The sequence below is a fragment of the Hibiscus syriacus genome, unplaced genomic scaffold (genome assembly GCF_006381635.1).
Source record: "Hibiscus syriacus cultivar Baekdansim isolate YM2019G1 unplaced genomic scaffold, ASM638163v2 tig00111427_pilon, whole genome shotgun sequence".
In the NCBI taxonomy this organism is placed as follows: domain Eukaryota; kingdom Viridiplantae; phylum Streptophyta; class Magnoliopsida; order Malvales; family Malvaceae; genus Hibiscus; species Hibiscus syriacus.
Window position 1 is genome coordinate 4,640,799 of NW_024063088.1, and position 25,613 is coordinate 4,666,411.

Consider the following 25,613-nt stretch of genomic DNA (forward strand, 5'->3'; position numbering starts at 1 on the left):
TAAAAGGGGTAAAAAAGGATATATATTTTATACAAGGATTAATAGTGTAATTCACGAAAAAATATTAATTACTTAACATTGAAGCTAAAAGAAGAGGCCGGCCAGAAAAAGGTAGAGGAAAAACAGAGAGAAAATATGAAAAAGAAAGTTAAAAGGTCATGGACAGAACAATTGCTCTTCAGCAATCCGTCAATTTACGTGCTTGAACAAGGCCTTGATACTTTACAGCATACATATTTTATTTGTGGGGGAGAAAAATAAAATAAATTTTGAAGCAAAATACAAATAATAAGAAAAAGCAAAGCTATAAGAGCATGAATGGACCTCAGCTACCACACAAACAATAACACAATTGGAGAAGTTCACCTTCAAGTTCAGCATATCTAATATGAATCTCTTATATTTTGCGGCCGAAACAGCCCTTTAATCCATCTCTGTATCTCTTCGATACGAAAATGAGGATCCACTCTTATCTTTCATCAGGGTTTACCTGGTTGATGCCAATGTGGCTCAACTGTACATTCTCGTTCCAGGAGGGGTCGGCTGGAGGCAGCTGATATTCATCGGGTTTCAACGCTAAAGCAAAATCTGGCAATGTCGGAGCCGTCTCCATGATTCTGAATAACGATACCAACACTAAGGTTATTGTATTTTTGTTTAAGTAAAATAAATTGCTGTCGAATTTGTAATAAGAAACCGTACACTTACTTTTCATAAGAGTAGAGGTCACGGTTTATCCGCACCTTGCTAGAAGTGTCTTTCGGAATTTCTCAGATAGATACTTCATGGTTCCCCAAAGAGGTGGGTTTCTGCACCAACCATCAGAAACCTTTAACAAATAAACTACAAGCCAGTATAATCTGCTGGCAGGGACAGAATGTACTATCGGGAAAACTCGCCTTTCTAGAAGAAAAGGCAAGGTTTTCAAGTATAAAGCAAAAACATAGATTTGGTCCAATCGAATCGAGCATATATGAAACATGAAAATCATGTTGGCAAACATCAAAAAATTACCTAGGTGCCATGATCTAAGAACACAGATAGATGCTTCAAAAAATTCAGAAAATGATGAAGAATAACTATTCATATTTATCATGGAGGACAGAAAATACTGTTTATGGACGTTTTACCGAGGGACGAAGACAAACGGGCAGACAGGGGCCTTCCCCCACCCCCCCAATTAAATGGGAAATGTACTTTTTTAGTCCCTCCTAGATAATAATAATAAAATTTAAGCCTTTTAGCTCTTTTAATAAATGGGAAAATTACATTCTTAACCCCTCATAGGAACTAATTTTTATTCACTCCTTTTAAAATAATTTTTTTAGCTTTGACCCCTCAAATATTTTATAATTTTATCTCATCCCCCGTCAAAGTTTCTGGCTTCGTCCCTGGTTTACCCTCATAATAAAATCAAAATTCTACCCTTAGAGAGAATTTTCACCAGATAGATTTATTAATAGGAGATCCAAGGCTTGCAGATGGTTTAGCAGTCAATTTTCACAAGAAGAAGAAGGATCTGAGCTGGTATCCACCTCCACCTGATTTTTATAAATTCAATGTGGATGGGGCTGTTAGAAGTGATGGTTTGCAGGGTGGAATTGGAGTTCTGTTGAGAGATTCGAATGGCTCTACCGTGATCTTTTTCTCTAAGCCTGTCGGACCTGGTCCTCCTCTGTTTGCTGAGTTGAAAGCCATTAAAGAAGGAATTGATCTATTTCTACATTCGGATTGGGCATTGAAGGGAAGACTTATTCTCGAAAGTGATTGTAAAACTGCAGTGGATTGGATTTTCAGGCCTTATGAGGCTCCTTCGGTCTTCAGTTCTTTGGTTCGGGAAATTGGGAATGTAATTTCTGGGAGGGATATTATGGTTAGGCTGATTCCTAGGGCTTGTAATTGGGAGGCAGACAAGTTAGCTAAGGAGGGGATAGGTTGAATGTCCTTGGTGTTAGTGGTTATGTTTGGTATTTTATTTCGGGTGATGTTGTAAATTATAGTTGTATGTAATTCTGGTTTATTAATATATTGAGGTACTCTTTTCCTCCTTCCGCTAGTTGCCTCTTCTCAAGAGGCAACTATGAGGGAGGTTTTTAATGAGACCTCCTATTCCTATAAAAAAAAAAGAATTTTCACCAGAAAATTTCATTGGCACCATCAACACCTCCAGAGGATGAGATTTTCTGGTTAAAGTGACAAAAAGGTTGTCAGAAGTATCAGTCTGAAGCACAGAGCAATCTAGTTGTACAGGGTGCTGGTGCCCCCATGGCATGATCTGGCTGCCGGAAACAAGATTTGGCTGGCCAATGAAATGAAAAAGGAAAAAACAAAAGGGAGAAAATTTCTTAAAAAAATAAAATGCAATTTTATGAAATATTATTATGGAATTAATTATGAGTATATAAGAAATTATTATTGATTTTATGCAAGCCTAAATTAGTCTTTTACATTCACTAAAACTCTATTTGTTGAACTAACCAAACATAATTTATTAATATAATATTCCCGCAACATCTCTTTCCAATGAACCAAAATTTATATAATAACTATTCTACTCCACTAATCCATCGAAGCATGTGGTCACTGGCTAAATGTCATACCACAAAAGGCCAATTGGCCACCCAAAAGCTAAAGGGTGAATGGAAGCAAAATTGTAAATCCGGAAATGATCCAATATAACTTACCTGGATAAAGGACGAGCTGCATTAAACACCTTACAAGCCCTCTTACTTTCTTTGAAATATTCATCAGCGGCTTGCAGAGCAGCTACGGCCATACCATGAGATTTCTCTGTATTTCCCTCATCAAGGATCAAACCATGATAATAATATGCTGCGGCCTGTATTTGCATAAACCAACATGACTAATTAAACAGTTACGATTATCCAGGAAATGCAACCTCAAGATAGTAAGAATTTCTAGGATTGTATATTAGCGGCAAGGGAAACATGTTGACTAACAAATTGATTTCATATAGCAATGTCAGCTCAAACCTACAAAAGTATAAGTAAACAAAAGAGAGGCTTTACAAGTATAATCCATCTATTGCTCCTTGACTGGCTAAAATCCAAGTAAAAGAAGAGAGTTTCCAAAATTCATTCCAATTTATCTTACAGTTACTAGTTGAATCTGAAGTAGGCTCGTTAAGATTGCTACTGTCAGTTTTTCAAAAGGAAAAAAGAAAAAAAAATTACTACTTTTAGGAAAGAGATTTATCATTTATGTCGATTGGGTAAAAAAATTCATAAAGCACATTATCAAAAAGTCAGTCTTCGCATCTTTTATAAAATGTTACACATTTCAAAGATATCAGATGGTAAGCACTGGCAAAGTAGCTTAAACAAAATAGTGATCCTTTTCCTACAGACAAAGTCCAGGATCTTTACCCAATTTTACTCATTAGAATTAAATTAAAGTAAATAAAACTTTGAGAAGTTCAGTTACACCGAACTACTTCCCAAGTGCCAACCTAGAGTTTATATACAGTAGCAGTATTTCAAACCCAATGAAGACGACTTCGCATTATCAGGATAATCATCCCCAAAGTAAAATGAACGTCTGATCATATTATTGCAATACAAAATTAACATCATAAAAAAATTGATCTGAGAAAGAACAGATTTGAACTAGTAAGGTACAATCCTAATAGCCAAAATATAAGCCACTGGAGATTTTTTTTTTTTGATAAAAAGCCACTTGAAATTAAAGTTGACAACACCAATCCCTTATACCAAAACAAGTGATCATACACACTCAAAGTCAAAAGTAAAATTCATTGCAATATCCTAGAGATATAGACACCATGCCAGAGAAGGCCCAATGCAGTAGAAGTACAAGTCAATAGTTATGTATGCTCAAACTTAGGTGTAGCATACAGCTATAGAGGGTTTAAAAGCGGATAAGAGGCAGAAATTCATCATCCCTATTAGAGGGTTAAGATTTTTCATATTACCATATCAGTTGTGTAATTAATCATGCAAGGTTAAAAATGATGTTAACTTTTGGCTCTTGAAAACAAAACAAAATGTAGAGGCCTACCGCTAAGCCAGAAGAAAACAATAAAGAATTATTCATTATTAGAATTAGTAGTAGTTAAGCAGTTAGTATTGGGCTGTTAGATCGTTGGACTTAGGAGTTTGTTAGGTCCAGCTGTCAGTTGGGTTATCAGTTAGTTGGTTACAGACTTTGTTTGTATTTAGGTGAAAATACCATTATCTTGTGAGGCTGGATCCATTTGGTAATCAGTAAAAAAAAAATCAATTCACTTTTCTTTACTCTGTTTATCATTTTGACTAAAATCCCTAACCCTAGCTGGCTGCCTCTTCTTTATCTTCACAGTCACTGCCGATCATCATCATTTCTGGCCAGCTATGGCCCCCTTTTCACATTCATCTTCAACTTATTTATTGAAAATTTGACTCAAACTATGCAAACCAAGTGACAGTCTATGGATCTTTCTTTCTTAAACATTACTGCCACTATTGCAGCCCAAAATGACTTTTTTGTCCTATTTATTATTTGACTCAATTTCCATGCTCATCACACTTCCTTTTTCGCAATCACTTGATTCTGCCCAAATCTGCCCATCGCAGTTCTCTCACTACAATGTACCACTTGCTGTTTATTCATCATGCTGATAACCTTGTCTAATTTGCTAGCTAATCTCTTACTTAACTAGAAGAGGAATATAGCCCGTACTGCTCGAAAGTCTAGAAAATATCCCTTTGATTGATATTTACTACGTTCAGTACTAATTGTTATTATTCCTTCAAAATAACATATACTGATATTTAAATTCAATAACCATTAGGAGAATATTTACACAATGACTGTGTTTTCATGACCAAAACAGAATAGGGAATGTAAGTAAGGGTGAGGCACCTTAGCTTCAATGTATTTCCATTTTATAAAATGCCGGTGCTTTTTACCCCATCCATTAGATAATGGAAGATTCATAGTAGTATCTTGAGCCTATTAAGAAATGGAAATAAATATCAATATATGTTTGAAACTCACTAACTAAATATATTGAGACAAGATGAATGATTCAGAAAATGCTTAGTGAAGAATGAAGACGAACCATGAATTCTGCTGCTAAATATTTTTATGAGACTATGATAAAAAAAGATGCTGTCAGACAAGGTCCTTAATCTCATTCATACTACATCTGAAAAAGAGTATCAGCGACATAATAGAAGGGCTACACACAAAGTAAAAAATAAACAATAATATATGATGTTGGAAAATGAATCAGGAGAAGTGAACCCAAACCCACGTGGGAATGATCAAGAAACCTAGGACTTGTAGTGTCTAAATTCATGGACAACTATAGGTTGATGCTCAAGACCAAGTAGGATATAGAAATCATTCAAGTGTAGCTCAGGATGTAGATCTTTGGAGATTCGTTAAGTCTGTTTTGGTACACTGGTCCTATGAATGAGATTGGCATTGGAATGTGTAATCGTAAACCTATTGATTCACCTAAACATGCAAATAAGACAAAAGTAGCACTGAATTTAAGATTTTATGTGCTTAGCTGGTCAAAACATTAAAAATGATAAAAACAAAATTCATACCTGCTGCCAGTATTTTACCATCTCACACGCAAGCCTTCGTTTCACAGCTAGAGTGGCCTTGGTACTATCAATTGCCATTCCAAGCTGGATATCAACACTCTACACCAAACAAAGATAACATTAAACCATGAGACTACAAAAATTCCCGCGCTACACCTATGCCAATTGGTTCCTAGACACACACAGACACACATTATCAGAATTAAAATGTATAATTCAAATATAAAAAGGCGAGACTTTGTGCAGCAGTATTCAGACATGTCACTGCAGTGTTTTATAAGAAAAACGGAAGAACTGGTTTTTGCTTACTAAAATGTATTTGTACTCATTATAAGAATAAATTCAACAAATGGGTACATATTTGTAAACTTGATTCACAAGCAACCTAAAAATTATTGCCTACATTGATCCGGAGATTAAGTTAGTACTTGTCCTAATGCTTGCGAACAAAGCGCTCGAAGAACTCCTTCTGCTAGATCTACTGGTAAATTTCTCCTACAGTCGAAGTAGAGATCAATAAATTATTATAAAATTTGGAAAGCGAGAAACTGATTGTTAATATATCAAAGAAATTTCGAATTCAAGTATATCATCTTTGTACACCTAACTTCAGATGGCAACTGGGGAAGAACATGTCTGACAGCACAATCCAAGTACCCAGCTGCCTTCAAGAAAATATCAATCGAGGCTCGCCTGCTTTCTGTTTATTGAGAGAAAAAGGAAGTCCCCTCACATTAGGTCCATGGAAAAAATGGTTAAAGCATAAGTAAGAATGAAAATCTAAGCTGAGAAGAAATGGTCAACAGATTGTCCAGTAATCAACCTTTTACACTTTAAAACAAAATTGTGGCGCAGAAGAATGAAAACAGAAGTCAATAGCATCCAAAAAGAATAATCAGCACTGAATAGTTTCTCTTTCTTCTTACAACCTACCTTCTGATACTTTTGGTTGATAACCATCAGCAGAAGTCCTTGGAAGAAGTAACAAGTTGCATTGTGAAAATGATAACATCGCCATCAAATGCAAAACTGACAGAACCTCATACCAAGCATTAAACATCGCTGTTTCCTGCCAAAAAAAATTGCTTTACATCAAACCTGTATTCCTCAAAGAGTAGAGTGACCAAATAATAAAACAAAAAAAAAGCAAATAAAAGGCATGTTGATAACAATAGCCTAAACCCACAGTCTCACCTCAGCATCCTCCTCCTGATTTACCCAAATAAACTGTGCTTTGTATTGTAGCCGGCTCCCTGAATAATAACAATGAACCATAATGTTAGATTTCGCCTTATACAGCACACAAACTTTTCAAGGGAATGAATTTAATAGTATGTTTACCATCTGTTACTAATCCTAAAAGCACAGGCAAGTAGTCCTCAAGAGCCTGATGAAGATCTGCCAAAGTTGAACCTGCTGCAGACAATATGTTCAACTGAAATATCAGTAAAATGCTTGCTACAAACTTTTATAAGGAAACCAGGTTTGCCTGCAACAAGCCATGCTGTGTAGCAGTTTTCCTCCTTGTCCGTGTATTTGTAGGGGCTTCTTGGCTGGCCATAACAACTATACGAGTTCTCAAGGCAGTAAGGCGTTCCACTAATGTCTTTGACAGGTGACCACCAAGTGATTGAAAGAAGTCTACAGGCTTGGGAATTCGTAAGCCTGGCACATACACAGAAACTTCCCCAATATTTCCCGGCAACCTCCTATTTCCTCCAGAATCCTTTGGAGTTGAAACCAGACATCCCATATCTTAGAGTATCTATATCTGTCAATCCAGGCAAAATTAGTCAAATTCCACAATAAAACCAACTTATTTCCAGCATGAAAGACAGTAATTGCAAAGAGTGGCCAATATAATCTGATAGATCATAGAAGTGAATTGCGTAAGTAAATAAACACAGGTATGTGTTGAAAAAGAAGCTGAAATGTGTATGCAATATCCAAAGCAATATAGGGAGAAAAAACTAATTAAATGTCCAACCTATAAAGCAGAAGTAGTAGGCAACTCACGAGCGCCATAAAAGAACTCTTAACTACATCTCTCCAAAAGATTTTCAACCTTTTTTCCTTAAAAAAAAAAAAGATGCTTTTACGCACCTTGTTGTCCCTTATCAGAAGAAGGAGAAGGCACGGGTCAAAAGTCTAGTAGTTTCTGCATCCAACAAAAGTCCAAAACCTTTTTTCATGTAATGAATAAAAATGAAAGGAAGGCGAATTAGTAAACAGACCAAAAGCAAGTGAATCACAAGATAGCCATGGGAACTAGAAAATTTCATTACCTTTTCAGTAGTTAATAGTGGACGGGCTTCCATTATAACACAATTATAGATGGTTTTGCATGCAAAATTCAGAAGAACAATGTGTGAAGAATTATGAATTCGGTTAACAAGCAGCTTTAATAACAATAATAATTGAATGTAGTGAAGGTTACAGCTAATCAAGAAAGCATCTTGGAAATTAGGAATCAAATCAAAGATAAAGCAGAAAGAAGAAAGCAGAAAGCAGAAAACCAATCATCAGAAATAAAAAAACGGAAAGAGGTGAAGATAATTCAAAGTTTTCAATTCAACGAAAAAGGAGAAAAAGAAGTTGAATTCTGACCACGCGCCAGAGTAGAGAGTCAAACTCCATAGTCCAAATCCTAAGGGTGTGTTTGGTTCACGGAATGTAAGATTACTAGTGGGAATAAAAGATTACCAGGGAATAGGATTCCTGGGAATGTTACATTACTGTGTTTGGTTGGTTTGGCAGGAACGTAAGATTACAGTGTTTGGTTGAAAGAATAAAAGATTAATAGAATGTATATTTTACCAAATTGTCCTTGTTCTATAGTTTTTAACGAGTGAAATTCTAAATATTTAAATAAAAATTATTTATATAAAAATTCTATTTGTTGATAATATATTACTTGAGTATTTAAATATATCATGTATTATTTTAATTTTAATTAATATTAATTTTTACATAATTTATGTAAAAATATATTAAAATTTTACATAAACATTTAACTAAAATTTTACATTGTGAAAATTCTTCATAAATATTCATAATAATAAAAAGATGTAAATGATTTTTGTTATCTAAGAATTTTCGAGTCAAGTCGAGCTCCATTTCAGAATTTCCGAGTCGAGCTCAGCAATATTCGAGTTCAACTCAGTTCGTTTACACCCTTAATATTAGATGATAATATGGAATGGGTTTTGATGAATTCATTTAATTGATCCATTAATTAAGCTCAACTTTTTCATGTTCGATTTTGCACCAGAGACCTTAATTTCTATAGATTTTAACTTTGGACATCCCAAAAACTGAAATTGAGATATATAAATAATGTATTAGTTGATAATAGGGAATGATTTTTTATGGATTTGTTTAATCGATTCATTAAGTAAACAAACTCAACTTTCCCCTGTTCAGTTTTGCGCTAGAGACCTTATTTTCTATAGAAAAATTAACTTTGGTAACAATGGTTGATGATATGATGCTTCAACAATCATTGCAGGAAAGCAGTGCTCATGACATCCCAATGATTGAAATTGAGGTATGTTAGGATATGTTTTGCTTTAGGTGATATGAAATGCATGTGTTTGTTTTGCCTTTTTACTCGTAAACCAGTAATACCATTTGTAGAAGTTGGTAAGTCAAGTGTAATGTTCAAATACTAGCATGTTTTTTGTAGCTTAGAGATTACTTTCCAGTAAGATCTGTTGGTTTTAGACAAATAAATGTGGCATGTCAAGAACACTCGATCTAGTAATGTTGAGATAGGGATTGTAGGCACCATTTTAACAAAGTTAGATAGAGGTTCTAGAGATGATGCAACTTTGAGTGATAAAGAGGTGTTCGGGAAGCCAATCAAACTTGCAGGATATGGAGAGCACATGAAGGACCTTAAACTTTTCTATTTAGATCAAATGGTTGGACACCTCTCGGGATGGGAGATGTTTTCTCATTGGTTGAGAAGGCACAAGAAGTTATATGCCAAGAAGATGCTGAAAAATTGCAAAAGAAGATAATGAGTACAAAGTTTCACTTCAATTATTTCCTAAATCAGACTCATGCAATTACTCGGACTAATTGACCAATGGATTAAGTACAAGATATATTCTAAAATAAAAGTAAAAGAAGAATTCCATCTGCATCACAACTCATTCGATCAAATCCCATGCTATGTATTCCTTGAAATAAAACCATAATACATACTAGAATGGCTCTAGTTGCACCTACATGTTGAAAACATTTATTTACTGCCTATGTCCTGAATGAAAGTATTTCGGTTTATGGGAATAAGTTAACCAATCGCAAGTCTACATATTTGCTTCAGGAGAGGCAAGTTCCTTTCGAAGTAGCCTCACCTCCCTCTTCAAGAATGGAGGCAATGCAAAAGCAGCCCTATGCATCTGTCAATAGAGAATAAATATTTTATTTCTACCATAAAATGGTTAGATCACAAAAGAAATTACAGTAGAAGAGATCAGACTTTGCAGGCCAAGATGCTAAGCCATCGAGAAATAAAATAGACCATCACTCTAACTCGATGGGGTTCATTTCCTTCCACGAAACAAACTATAATAGCTTCAAGGAGTCAATGTTCATAACAAAAGTAAATACCAGGTACTCTGCAGAAGAGTGAAAGAGTGAAAACTGAACTTGATGGAATGAGTTCTCACCTCAGAGTTGTAAAATCTAAGTTCTCTCTTATGATGGTAAGCTCCATCTAGCTTTTCAATAGGGTTTATGGGATTCAGAAAATCAACCGGTAGTCCCTCTGTGGAGCATAACAGGAAACCAATCACACCACTGCATTGCAAAAGAAAAGGAAAACAGAAGTAAGAAGTTGGAAATGAGATAGGCTATGATTCGAAGACAGGTCTGCAATTGGTAAATGATACCATATAAAATTACCACTGTCAAAAGCATCATTAATATCTAAAAGAGAACCAAGGGGAAATAACAGCTTAATTAAATACCTAGGATAAGTTGGAACACTTGTCCATGTTACAGAGGACACCACCAGGCCTTAATGCTTAAGCTATAGTCTCAAAAAATGGTTTTCTACAAGCTCTTGAGCATGACCTAAATTGCAAACCGAAGGAGTAAAAGCTTGAATGATGTTGAGTCTTAAAAGAAAAAATACCATGTAAATGTTCTTTAAGAAACCATCAATGCTAAAAATAAAATTTTATCAGATCATACATTACAACGTACCTACAGGATCTAATGAATCAACAATGATCGCATCATACTTCGCTTTTGGAACATGACGAAGAAACTCAATAGCTGTTAAGATTATATGCAAGTAAAACATCAGTTTGGGAATTAAAGCATCATGCTTGACCACGATTGAAAGTCTCCACGATTGAAATACTAAATTTCGAGTACATGAAGTTAAAACAAAATGAGTTATGCAGGACTTGCCATTTTTAAAGTAGCAAGACTAACCAAATTGAAATGAAGTACAATACATGAAACTAGTTCTTTGGTATGTTCTTCCCAACAATCTTAGCCGGGGTTATACGTAGCAGATTTCCAGGCTTACTAGGGACAGCACCTTTGATCATCACGACTCGATGCTCATTGTCGATTTTCACAATCTTGAGCTTTCTGATCTTTCTTTTGCTTCCTCCCATTATACCAAGTATTTTCTTCCCCTTGTACACACGACCAGGTGTTGTTCCGGCACCAATAGACCCCAATGCTGTATGACTCTTTAGAACCATGAGAAATTTGACCTCTTTTAAAATTATAGCGCTTTATTCCACCTGTGTAAAAATTGGGGCAAAAATCATGTATGTTATTACATTCCACCAATAGGGAATTTGAATTGCCAAACCAATAAGACCCACATTATGGTAAAGGAAGCTAAAGCTTTCAAAGAAAAACCCTAGAATTCCATATCAAGATGATAAAACAATGTGAAATGAGCAAAGAACATACTTAGAAGAGAAAATACCAACCAAAAACACAGAGTTCGAATAATATGTGTATGATGCATATAACATCAATAAAAAAGAAAAAGAATACACCCATTTTTGAACTCTGCAATTTGACCAACATGAAATTGAAGTCTGTAACACCAGCATATATTCATGATGAAGCAGTGAACCACACAATTAATTCACTTCAACTTACATATAAGCATTATATGTTCATTCATCAACATCTTCAATAATGTTAAAATCAAGCAATCTACCATCAATTGATCACCTTCAAAATGCAATACATAAATAAAATCTAACCTTGAAATCCTTTCCCAATAGTGGTCCCAGAGACATCGACAAGATCACCTTCCTTGAAAATCTCCTCAACAGATAACTTCTGACCAGTCTCAAACTCCTCCACACTTTGCAACTTAAATTCCTGCAAATGCCTCATGGGAATAACACCAGCTTTCCCCAAATGGCCCAACTCAGGCTTCGTCAGCTTCTTGTCTCTAACTCTCCTGTACCCAACTTGAACAACATCATAGTCATCGGTAGCCGATGTCTTAACTTGGGTCACTATATTTCCTTCTCTGAAACCTTCGACAGTCACTGGAACAACTGTTCCATCGGTTTCAAAGTAACTCATCATTCCAAGCTTTGTGCCCATCACTCCAACGCCTGCTTCCGTACTCATTGAGACTATATACGAAGAAGACCTCTTCTGGGTAGTTTTGAAGGCAACCAAAAACTGGGTTTTTGTGGGTTTTGAGAGAAAAAAAAGATTTGAGTGGCTTGCAAAGGGATTTTAATTTTGGGAATTCCAATTTTGAGCCATAACCAAGTCGAAGAAGAAGAATATTTTAGCCCGAGCGAAGAAGAAGATTTTAGCCCGAGCAAAGAAGTAGGGAGAAGGATATTTTAGACAACGGGGATGGGAATAATGAAATACCTAAGGGAGATGGGGGATTGATATTCCCGGGAAAGCAGAGTAAAAAATCACTGTTGGTCTTAATATTTTCCTGGCACTTGGTAATGTAGCTGATCCAAACGTGGGGATATTTCTCCGGGAAAAAAATATTCCTCCCAGGAATGAATTATACCTTGAACCAAACGGGACCTAACACTAGCTGGGAAGGTGAGTAGGCTCTTTTGGAAATGAAATTCGCAATTATAATGAATGAATTACTTGTATGTTTAAAATTATGAGATGGGAAACGCCATTCTACTACTACTTCTTCAATTAAATAGTAGGCTTGGGATCACAGTTCATCCCGTTTCAGCAAAAACTAAAAAATTAATCTTTGGAATAAAATTTTTCAATCTACCTTTGACCCCTGTCGTTAACATTGTTTACTTCCTTTTTAATTTTAAGAGAAAATAACCTCAGTATTAAAAATGCATCATAATATACGATTTTAATCAAATTTTTTTGGATTTATCAAAATGACCAACTAAATCGCAATGCGATCGATAATTCGCAACGCGATCTCCGGTATCGTAAATCAGTTTCCAGATTCGCAACGCGATTCTGACTATCGCATTGCGATTTCCCAAATTCGCGTTGCGATTTTCCTAATTCGCAATGCGAATACGTAAATCGCAACGCAAATTTAGAAAATCGCAATGCGATTACGTAAATCGCAACGCGAATTTAGAAAATCGCAATGCGATTACGTAAATCGCAATGCGAATACGTAAATCGCAATGCGAATACGTAAATCGCAATGCGAATCTGACTATCGCAATGCGATTTACATAGCGTCATTCGTATCAAACGTGTATTTTTTTTCAAATTCCAAACACGAATATATTAATATATCGGAACACTGAACCGTCCACAGTATGTCCCATAATCGCAACTCATAATCTAAAACTCTAAATCACAACTCAATCTCATCTCCATCTCTTACTCTCTAAGGCGACATCCGTCCCCATCTCCGACGAAATCAGTCCCCATCGCCGACGATATCAGTCTCCATCTCCGGCGAAATCATTCACGGTCAGAAATGAAAAATCAACCAAATCAACCACAGAGGGTTAATTTTTTAAATTATTTTTATTTTGAAAATTTTGCATTACTATTAGGTTTTTCATATTGAAATTGATGATAAGTTTATTGGTGTTTTCAATAATAGATTAACCATTTCACTTAGATTGCTTATTATATTCATTCGATTGCTGCCAATACTGCTAAACTGTTTAGTCTTTAACCCTGTGAAGTTAGTATTTGTCTTTGTTTTGCCTTTTGGTTGAAGTAATGCAATCCATTCAAGTTTCTTTCAATTTTAGTATTTGAAACCGAGAATGACTATCGCAATGCGATTCTGTCGTTGCGATTTTCATTTCGCGTTGCGATAGTCATTTTCGTGTTGCGATTTTCATTTTCGTGTTGCGATTTAAAGTTTCAGAAACTATTCTTCTTCTGCAAATTGAAACTTGAATGAATTGCATTACTTCAATCAAAAAATAAATACTAAATTCACAGTGTTGCAAATTTAAGTTTGAAGAATAAACTATTACTCTTTATGTTTATTGTTCATATCTTCACAGTGTAGTTTTTTAGTATATCTAAATTGGTATGTTTATTGTTTTTGCAGAACTTTTATTCGACTCAATTGACCTTAAGAAATAAAGTAAGCCTGGCCAAAACAATTGCGTCGAAGCTTTCACCTACACAAAAAAAAAATATTTGAGGATACTTGCTTCGGGCCATGGCTGAAAGTACAACATCCGGGTGGAGATGCTATGTTGACCCATTTGTTTCTTCAAACCATGACTAGCGATCTACCAGAGACTATACAACGTCGTGATGAAGAGATATGATTTGATTTTCCACCGGCGTATACGTGTTTTGGAAAATCGCAATGCGATAGTCAGAATCGCGTTGCGAATATGGAAACTGATTTGCGATACCGGAGATCGCGTTGCGAATTATCGATCGCATTGCGATTTAGTTGGTCATTTTGGCAAATCCAGAAAAAGTTGATTAAAATCGTATATTATAAGATATTTTTTGTCACTGAAATTATTTTCTCTAATTTTAATCCGGATTAATATACATTTACACAAAATAAAATATTTTTAATCTTTTATAATAATAAAATTATTGATGTAATATTTTCTAAAAAAATTGAATAATCTTTTAACCTAATGAAAATAAAATATAATGTTAAATATAATTTTAAAAACAAAATTGGTTGAATAATAAAAATAAAAAGTAATAATTAAGATATTAAACATATAGTTTATCCTAATAATAATAAGAGTTAATTGCATCACATTTTCTCAAGTATAACCCTTTTTTAAATTCATCCCTAAACTTTTAAATATTTTAATTTCATACCTAAACTATGATTATTATTTTAAATTAGTCTTCAAACTTTTGAACATTTCAATTATATCCCCAAAATATAAAATTTATTCTAAATTAGTCCCCAAACTTTTTGAACATTTCAATTGTATCCCCAAAATATGAACTTCATTCTAAATTAGTCCCCAAACTTTTTGAACATTTCAATTTCATTCCCAAATTCATCCAAATTAGTATATGCTTATAGCTAGGGATAAAATTGAAACATTCAAAAGTTTAGAGACTAATTTAGAAAAAAGGAATAGTTTAAGGATGAAATTAAAATATTCAAAAGTTTAAGGATTAATATAAACAAAACTCATAGTTTAGAGATAAAATTAGAATATTCAGAACTTTAAAGATTAATTTAAAATAAATATTATAGTTTAAGGAAATATGATGGAATTAACTCTAATAATAATAATAATAATAATAATAATAATAATAATATCACTGTCGGTGGGAGAGGAGTTAACCCAAGCAGCGTTCGTAAACGTGTCAACTGACCAATCAGGAACAAAGCGGTAAATCCACGGAACACCCCTTTAAATACTGAACGTCTTCCTCAACCAAACAGAGAAAAACTGAAAACTGCAAAAAAATAAAAATGGCGAGAGCTTCGATAATGGTGATAAACCTGCTATGTTTGCTGGTGCTCCTGCCGGACAACCGAATCGCCCCGGTACGAGGTGGTACGCATTGAATCCGATTTCGAAATCAGGCACTACCGTGGCGCCACGTGGATGTCTGCCACCGTCAACGACATTTCCTTCCAAAAAACCAACTTATTTGGGTTCCACAGGAGCTCAACTGCACGGTCTCCTCTCCTCTAAATTTCACAGTTTTTATTCTCATTCAATTAATTTTGGGTTTTTCCCTTTAATTTCTGGATGGGATAGGTTATTCCAGTTTATACAAGGTGCGAATCTGAATTTTTCTCGAGTCGCCATGACATCGCCAGTGGTGACGAGCCTAATCCCAGGAGCTGGGCCGCTGCACTCATCGACCTATGTTATCCGATTTTACTTGCCGGCCAAGTTCCAGGACAATCCACCGACGCCACTCCCGGAGCTGAACTTGCGACCTTACACATGGGATCCTCACTATGTTGCTGTGAGGAAGTTTTCAGGATTTGCTACGGATGATACAGTGGTTAAAGAGGCTGAGAATCTGGGTACTAGTTTGAGCTTGTCACCATGGGCCAACTCTACTACTACTACAGATTACACTTTCTCTATTGCTCAGTATGATCCACCCTTCCATCTTTTTAGCAGACTCAATGAAGTGTGGGTGGATGTTGATGCTTCCATTTTTGCTGGAAAAGCAACCATTTGAAAGATTATCAACAAGGTTGGATTACTTCCCTTGGCTTCTTGTGTGTGAAACTTCTATATTTGAATACTTGATCATATTGTAATCTGGTTTATGTAATTATATATGCTAAAGCTCTGTATATCATTAATGTAATCTAAACACTATTGTATGTTTAAAGAAGTTATCCTCTTTGTCACCCTCATCAATCACCCCCTTCTTTTGTAAAATATTTATTCATAAAATATTCTCAATATAAGAATTTGTTTCCAATATTAATTCATATGTATTTCATCAGAATTTATTTCCTCTTTTTGAACAAATTTCTAACTCTTGTTCTTTTAAGGGTTTTGATCTTATACAGGACCTTCTTAAGATATAAAACATTTGCAATTTAATTTAGGGTAAACTGTATAAATGATCACTAAGTTTCAAAAATAATAAATTAATTATTAACTTTATTAATTTATAATAAACCAATCACTAACTATTAATAGCAGTTAATAGGATAACAGAATACTGATGTGGGGGAGTAACCGGCTGACCTAGCACTGCTTTTACCACGTGAGATTGCAATTTTGACCAAGTTTGACTATATTGTTCTAGATTCTACTTTTCTCGTCTCTCCACCGCCCTACCTTCACTACCGTCTCTGTTTCTCTTCCCATGTATTTCTTTCTCTCTCTCCAAACCAACCCTTTTGCTAAACTAAGTGAGCTCATGGCGGTTTAACCGAGCCAAGTACACGATTGTCAGATTTTTCTAAGCTTTTCCATGTATATTAAAGATCTTTAGAGCTATATCTTCGTATCCATGAGTCGGCCAATGGTATTCAATAAAAACGGGAAACCGGAGCAGTGTAGGGGGAAACTATTCATGCATTTGGAAAATCTTAAGACTTTGCCATAACTATGAGCAGGCCAATGGTACTTCTCTTTAGCCTTTCTTCTGCTTTTTTGTACAATGGTTACGTATTCTCTGCAATTGGATGTTGTATCCATTGGCAAGAACACGATCCTTCTTCGGAGTTGCATTTGAACGTGTGTTCTAGGAACTTTTATTTTACATTGCTGTCATATTGTCCTGCTATTATTCTTTGCGTAGTATTATTCCCAGATTATTCCAGGAAAAGAAAGGAGAAGGATGCAAAGTAAATACAAAGAAGACGAGAAGTGAGTGATATCTTGTGATATAATACAACTCATGCAATTGGACACTTGTGTATTGAAGGTACGTAAGTTGAAATTGCATGATTCTAGTGCATATTTTGCTTAAATCCTAATAGCCTTCACCGGAAAGCATCCAATAATTTATGTACTAGAAAACACTAATTTTCATTTATACAATAGACGTGGCATTGAAAAAGCTGAGTAAGAAAGACAACATGTATATATAGGGAGGAAACTACAGTTCTTTTGATTAATTTGGTCCGATGTGTTGGGGCCTTGTCCGGCTTGGGCTAGTATGGTTGGGTGTGGACTAGTCTCTCCTAGGGTGGAATCCTTCTTGTGGCAGGTTGTGCACCAGAAGTTGGCACTGAAGTGTGAATTGTTGAAGCGGAAGGTTCCTGGTATCATTGACACTAGTTGTCCTTTATGTGGGCTGTTTCCAGAGTCGGTTTCTCACTTGTTCTTCACTTGTTGTGTTCTTCACTTGTTGTGTGTCATGGGGTTTATGGTGCAGGTTCCTGCGTTTGTGGAATGTCCCATCTCCCCTTCCTTTTGATCCCCCGACTTTTTTTCAGGCTTGGTGGGGGCTGGTTCCGAAGTCTGAAATATGGAAGTTTATTCCGGGAGCCGTGATGTGGTCTATATGGAAGTATAGGAATCGTATAGTTTTTGAAGGGGGTCTCTTGATTAGTTTAATCTTTTCTTCCTAGCGCGGTATAGATTGGTGGCTTGGTTCTCTGCTAAACATCCTCATTTTTCTTCTTCCTTTGATGTTTTGGTAGGCGACCCATCTTTTGCAGACCACTGCGTGAGCCAGAAGAGACTTGTTTTTCCTCGTTCTATTTGGGTTCCGCCACCTGTGGGATTTTTTAAAATGAATGTTGATGGTGCAGTTAGTTGCGATTGGCAAAAAGGGAGAATTGGCAGGGTTCTTTAAAATTCAAGGGGACTAGAGTTGGGTTCCTTCTCGGAGGCTGTTGGACAGCGTCCTCCTGCATTAGCTGAATTGTTGGCAGTTAAAAGGGGGTTATTGTTTTTTTATAGATTCCAACTGGTGCAATAAAGGGCGGTTGATATTAGAATGTGATTGTCTCTCTGCTGTGAATTGGTAAAAAAACCAGAAATGTTGTCCTATTTCGATGGGCCTTGTTTTGCAAGAGATTGTCTCTCTACTTAGGGATAGGGATGTAATTGTTAGGCATATTAGCAGAGGGTTTAATTGGGTGGCGGATAAACTTGCTAAAGATGGAATTGGTTGATTGGGGGTTGTGTGTAGGAACGGGAGTTTGCTCTTGTGGGGTTTCTTTTGTATGCATGTTAGTGGGAGTCGTATGGTGTATGATGTTGACCTTAATGTAGTATGGTTATGATTTTCAATAAAACTTTGAGACACTCTTTTCTCCTTCTAATGTCCTATTGAAATATTTTTATTTCATAGGGTATGAAGATTTTTTTAATGAGGTCTTCCATTTTTATAAAAAAAATTAATTAAAAGATTAGAGAGAGAGCATATGACGAAAAAAGGTTTTAATAGAAGGGGAAAGAAAGGACGACAAAAGAACTCACATGGGTTTAGAGATGGAGTGGTGATGAAAAAGGGTTTTCTTTCTATTGAGGTATTATAAGTTTTTTTTAAAATTTTCTTCTTTTAATAACGTCGAGTCTTTTGGAATAGATTTAAAGTTGGAATAGATAAATTCTTTTAACCTAATAATTTAGGTTGGATTTTTGAAGTGAATTTATTTGGTTCAAAAAGTTCAATAATTTTATTTTATTTTTTAAAATTTCTACTTCAGTTGTATTCGTATATTCGTTTATAGAATTTCAACTAATTAAACACCAATCACGACTTTACACAAGAATGCATTTATAGAATCTAAATCTATTTTAACAAAATGTCAGATTCTTTTGCAACCTATATAGTAGTTTCTTCAAAGAAACTCCCAAGCTAACAAATGAATGAACGAGTTTTGGTTGTACAATCAGACTAACTACAACAATTACTCAAGTGCTATGTCAATGTGAGCATGTTTGATATCAATTCGATCGGCGTCTAGCATGAACGTAGTAAGATGGCAACAATACCCCGACATTGGAAATCTTCCTGCCGAGCATAGGCAGCTTGATTTGGCTGCAATACACTACAAGGAAAAGGGTTAGCAATATAACTAAAAGGAAAACAGTGGATGAGATCTTCAAGTTTTTTATAGTTGAAATGCTTGCAAGAGCTTCATTAGCATTTAGCTGATGAACTATTGCAGCTCCTAACGTCCACGAAATGTCGCCTGGGCCGAAAACTATCTCTGCATTGCCGAGGCATAAAGCATCTTCAATAAGCGATGCTAAATATGACACCAGGAAACAATAGTATCCAGCGTACTTTTGTCTTTGGATATCAATGTTCCACTCGGTCGATGATGATGAACATAACTGCTCACCCTTGTCCCAAATCTCTGTCACACTGGCTCTTGTACTCAAGTTTAACATGTCGTAAACAACAAAAAACCCAGATAAAGCATGAAAACGTCCACTGTGATGGGCAACAGGTGTCAAATTTAGTATGTTACCTGTGGAAAAATTAATGATTGTAATAAGCATATAAATCCCGACCAAAGAGTAGGCCAAATATCTAAGAGAAAGGGAAATGTTTATCCAGATCTATTATGTGCAAACAGAACCAAGGTAAACATCTAATAAGCCAGTGAGATTAACCAATAAGCAATGCTTGCACTTACTACATTAGCAACTGTGAATTGTGGCCATGATTATGATCATATTTAAAATAAACTGTTTTTGGAACAGAGCAATAGACATGTTATGTCTGCTGCTGCCAAATATCAAGATTCAGAAGTGTGAGAATGCATATTTTCCATCTGCATCCATAAGAAATCAATAAACTTCTCTTCCTCACACGACGAAACGGGCCAATGATAATTGCACAAAAAGATTCACGAGTGTTCTTCCAAAAGCTCCTAAGCATTGTCTAACTAATAATCACCAACTATTTCCAAATAACAAGTTTATTTCATAAGATGAACACGAATTGGAAGTTTATTTCATGGTTAAATCAAATCAGCATATTATCCTTCAAAGAAAAAACAAACACATAATCCGTAGACATTTTATATGGGACTGGGAAACAGTAGCCATTAAGTTGGATCTATTAAACAAAACCAAGCCAAACTGCCTAACCTTTTGTATGTTAACAGTTATCCCTAAATTAAGAGTTGTTTAGTTATATGAATACAGTGGAAGCAACAGATCAATGATGATGAAGGCCTAAGGTTTTAGAAAAAGAAGCAGAGTATGTTTCTAACTTACCACCATAAGAAGATAAATTTGCTTCACAGTTTCTATCAACTTTGTGCTCTGACCAATCTGAATCGCTATAGTTCATTGCAGCCGCCTTCACAAGCTCCTTGCATTGCTCCCAATTTAGGTCTCCAACCAAATGTATCGAAGAAAATCGATTTTTATAAATTTGAACTTCAGAATTTTCCAAATCATCAGTTATGTTTAGCATGGTGCAACCAGAACAAGTGTAATTTTGCACAAAATTAGAACTAAGACAAGGGTGCCTGAGTTCTAGTTTGTTAGAGGCATATCTCCTATCCGCTTGATTTCGACCGAGCATGACCACTGTCTGATCAAATGCCTCATTCAAGCCAAATGCTGGTAACGAGTATGCTAAAATCTTATGATTAGTTGAACCAATATCTGATGTCATGACATTTCCGTTGTCATTCTCGTCAGCCACTTCCACCACAACCTGCAATGATGAACCTCCTAGATCAAGAAGTCCAAAGGTAGATCCTTTTGAGGAACTTCCAAGGCTACCCATTTTATAGTTCAGAGCAACCCAACCATAGTAGGCCTCTTCTTTACCTGTCAGAACCCTGATCCAGTTCTTAGTATATACAAAAGAATGTTCCCTTAGAACAATCTCTACATCATCCAGGACCTGCTTAGCATCCCTGGAAACCAACCTTCTCAACCCAGCAGTAGCTAAAACAATAATGGAAGTATCTACATGTCTTTCACAAGGTACCCTCAGTTCCGTCCATGCAATCAACGGTTCTAAAGAGGCCCTAACTCCTGAAGCATTACCAACAAATTTGTCTAAACCAGGCTCAGTTTGCATGCAATGATAGTGGCAAGATTCACTCTCGGTCGAATCATCTGGATAATAATGCAACAAAGAAGGCAGGCCCTGACTAATTAAACCCCTTTTTCCCCACTCAAATACATTCACTCGTGTTCCGGTGCTTCCACAATCCACGACAACAGTATAGTACGAACTCTCGAATACATTTCGAGCCTTCACGAAATTAAATGCAAGATAAACACCAATAGACGATAACAGAATGAGAAATCCAACAGAAAAAACATTCAAGACTCCTTTCCATGGATTGTATTCCTCAGCTGGGAACTTAACTTTGGAAGGTGATTTGGGTTCCATTTCCAGATTCTAGGTTCTATTCTAACAACCTTTTCAATCGCTCCTTTGAAATTCACCAATCATAATATTAACGCAAATAAGCATCCACAATTTGCAAAACAAATGGAACCAAACAACCGCAGCTTGCTCACCCAGTTCATAATCATTGTTCACTATCAAATCCCACAACTTTTTAATTTCGTTTTTGATTTAAAACAATTTCACTTCACTCGAAAAAGACCAACCACAACTTCTATACTTGTTTCAGTAGAAATCGTCTGTCAGACAACGAATTTTAAGATGATTAGAGCTATGGGTTCTTATATAAAGAATCAGAGTGAAGACAGAGAATACTTGAGAAAATAAAATCTGAAAACCAAATACACGTACCTTAATTATTGCCTGAGAATCCCACCCATTACTCCATTTCTAATTGTAGCTGTCTCTGTGAGAAGAGGGAGCAGAAGATCGAGAGACCAGCTAACAGAACGAATTGATTCATCCATGGATGATTATTAAAAAGGGTAAAGTATATGGTCATTTCTTATTTGGGTAAACTACAATCCACTCACCCAATTATTGGTAAAATTATAAAACGATCATTAAATTTTAAAACATTATAATCAAGTCACTTAATTTAATTTTGTTACAATAAGTCACACTTTTCGGTAAACATAAAACGGACATCTATAAAAAATATATTACTCGTACCGCATAGAGCATGCACATTAACGTTGATGATCCTAAGGTATGTCAAGAGTATTATGACTCACATTTTCGAATTATAAAGTATCATATACCTTCAAATGATCATTTAATTCAGTATTTTAAATTAATATCGGATAAATCATAACTTCAAATAATAGTAACATGACCTATCAATAATTCACAAAATAATTTCGAACAATCATAACGTAAGTCATAACTTCACTTAATGAAATTAGAATATGTACACATACATCAAATAGTCGACTGATAGTTTGAACACTTAATCATATATATATATATATATATATATATATATATATATATACTAATAAATATTATAAATTAAGACTAAAATCATATTTTTATTTTTTTTCATTTTGATCCATATAATTTTAATTTTTTATAATTATAATTCAAACATCATCATAACTTAAATATTTTCCTTAAACTCCCCGTTTCATTTTGTTATATTGTCAATTTTTTTATAAAAAAATCATTTTAGTTCTTATACTTATAATTTCTTTTAAATCTGGTCTTAAATAAACCCAAAATCGTCGATAATTGCTGACAATTTTACCAAAGTAAATTTCAACTACTTGGAATTTTAATAGTTACTATAACATTTATTTTATTTCTCTAAATATTTTTTTCCTTGTCACTATTTCTCTATTTTTTTCAATCACAATATTTCAACAATTTAACCTATTTTATCCATCATAATTATTCAAACATAAATGGCCATTTTTATAATTTACGTGTTTTCCAACCCATAAAACAACTTTAGAGTGAGAATCCTTTAATGTTTTTTTTTATTTTGTGTAAAGTACATAGGGTACTATTTTTTTTTTGAGTCATCAAATTATTAAAAGTTAGAAAGTGATTCCCCAATTATAGGACGTTGCTTTGTTGAGTCTCTAGACTATTAAAAGTTACAAAATAGTCACCTGACTATTCATATGTTTCAAACTCATCATTTTTCGTTCAACCGTATGAGCTAAACGTTAACCATTTGATTGAGATATGATAAGATATAATCCCAAAAATGTTTGAGTTGTATTTTGTGGATCGACTCTTCGTTTACATTATGTCATTGAGTTAGTGCTTGAAATACTATGTCATCGAGTCAATGTTTGAAAGCAACGACGATTCTAGTAAACGTCATTAAAATATGATTTTATCATATTTCAATTAGTAGGTTAACGTTTAGCTCAGACGATTGTCAATTATTAAACAAAAAATAACAAGTTTGAAACATATGAATAGTCGGGAGACTCAACAAAACAACATTATATAATCAGGGACTATTTTATAACTTTAATAGTCGAGAGACTTAACAAAGCAACAGTCTATAGTAGAGGGACCATTTGTATACTGAAGACACTAGTTTTTATTTCATTTGTTTTATTTATTATTATTATTTTGTTTTATTATTATATTATATTATTATTAAATAATTAATTAATTTTAATACATTACAGGCCCAAAACCCGGAGCCCAATTACAAATCAACTCGTCCCAGTTTACATGCCCAGGCCTAATCAGATACAAGCCCAACCTAGATCTAGCTAAACCCTAAACCAAATTTAGGGTTTGTATCATCTCAGTCAGCCGCCAGCTCTTTTCAACCGTTGGATCTGGCCTTGATCCAACGGCCCAGATGACTCCAGCAAAGAAAACCTTAGGGTATCATAACCCTAGGGCCATGTTCAGCCGCCGCCTCTGCCATGTGCCTCATCCAGCCTCCACGTTGACGATTCAGCTTCCAGCCGCCTCGCCAGAAACCTCCACGCCGCTTCGTCGTTGCCACGACACCAAACGAGGATTCCAGAAGCCAGCTGCCCCCCACACGTTGATGCCCCAGGGTGAGTCACCACATAGTTCGCTGACTCACCGAAATTCACTCTTGGGACCGGTCCGAGACAAGATCCGACGAGGTTATAAAAAGCCATCACCTGCAAGATAAAAAAAGGGCAACCAACAGAGAGCAACCAAAAAAAATAAAGACAGAGAGCAGACAACAACCACGACAACAACCCAAAGAGAAAAACAGAAAATAAAAGAAAGAGAGAGAAACTTACCAAGGAGATTATTGTCATCGGAGCCTCCCTACGCCATTAAAAAACCAAAATACTGAAGGTAACAAGCTTAGATCTAGGTTGGGTTAAGGATTTTTAGGCTAAACGGTCCTCGGTTTTGGCTTTAGGGTATTTAGGGCTTCGTTTTAGTATAGTTTAGAATTTTTCGGCCTCCGTTAACGGTGGCTTTAGGGTATTTAGGGCACGGTTGTCGGCCGGAACTCTAATCCCTCCGATGAGGGATTTGAAGAGAGAGGCGAGAGAGAATGTTAAATTCTCTCAGTTAGAGATAGAAGAGAGAAAGGAAAAATGAGAGGATGGCCCTACGGGCCGGCCATATTTGGGTTTATATACCCTCTCCCAAACGATGCCGTTTAGGGGAGGGTATCTGTGTAATTTCCCTTTTAGGGAAAATCATTTCCGTAGCCACTCAGAATTTATAAATTATAAATTGTCTCTATTAATTATAAATTAAAAATTCATATATTTGATTTATAATTCTTTATTTTCAAAATTTTTATATATACTTATTATTTTCATAGTATTTATATATATTATTTTATTAATATTTCATTTTATTTGCAAGTATTTTATTTCATTATTTATTTTTCTGTCAGAGGTTTGAACATTTTTCCTCACACACAACACTTGTATTGCATAACATAAAGCTCTATAATTGAGTTTGTCCATTTTAAGTGGGAGTGAAAGCGACGTCTTCGTGAGAATTTATTCTCCGTGTTAGACCTAGCAAGTAACTTTCGGGGTTCAGATGCTCTATGTCTTCGTGAGAATTTATTCTCCGTGTCAGACATAAAGAAATGTGTCCCCTCGAATTGAACTCGGTCTGCTTAAGTCTGTAATGGACTAGGATTGAGGATTGACAGCCCAAGGGGGCATCAACAAGGACAGTTCGAGTACCTTTACTCCTATAACTAAAAACCTGCATATAATAAACCCTAGAAATTCTCTTAATCTAAGACAATACTGAAACCATATCTATAGGTGTACACAAAGGATAAATAAGCTCTAGCTTTTAATTTATTTAATTTATTATTTT

The 25,613-nt window shown here is 35.2% G+C and overlaps 2 protein-coding genes and 3 pseudogenes across 2 annotated transcripts; 1 reads left to right on the forward strand and 4 right to left on the reverse strand.

Annotated features, from left to right (window-relative positions):
- Positions 1-206: 206 nt before the first annotated feature.
- LOC120163094 lies at positions 207-8,086 on the reverse strand (annotated as a pseudogene).
- A 1,777-nt stretch (positions 8,087-9,863) lies between these two features.
- LOC120163189 lies at positions 9,864-10,890 on the reverse strand (annotated as a pseudogene).
- Positions 10,891-11,053: 163 nt separating this feature from the next.
- Positions 11,054-12,288, reverse strand: LOC120163191 (50S ribosomal protein L3-1, chloroplastic-like). The gene is made up of 3 exons (XM_039173186.1): positions 11,822-12,288; positions 11,384-11,466; positions 11,054-11,290 (listed from the first exon to the last, which is right to left on the reverse strand). The coding sequence occupies exons 1-3, from the start codon at positions 12,198-12,200 to the stop codon at positions 11,054-11,056; spliced, it is 699 nt and encodes a 232-aa protein (XP_039029117.1). The 5' UTR covers positions 12,201-12,288.
- A 3,116-nt stretch (positions 12,289-15,404) lies between these two features.
- On the forward strand, positions 15,405-16,374 carry LOC120163164 (annotated as a pseudogene).
- A 2,849-nt stretch (positions 16,375-19,223) lies between these two features.
- Positions 19,224-22,287, reverse strand: LOC120163165 (probable apyrase 7). The gene is made up of 4 exons (XM_039173164.1): positions 22,164-22,287; positions 20,657-22,051; positions 20,520-20,522; positions 19,224-19,902 (listed from the first exon to the last, which is right to left on the reverse strand). The coding sequence occupies exons 2-4, from the start codon at positions 21,792-21,794 to the stop codon at positions 19,373-19,375; spliced, it is 1,671 nt and encodes a 556-aa protein (XP_039029095.1). The 5' UTR covers positions 21,795-22,051; positions 22,164-22,287; the 3' UTR covers positions 19,224-19,372.
- Between the last annotated feature and the right edge of the window lie 3,326 nt (positions 22,288-25,613).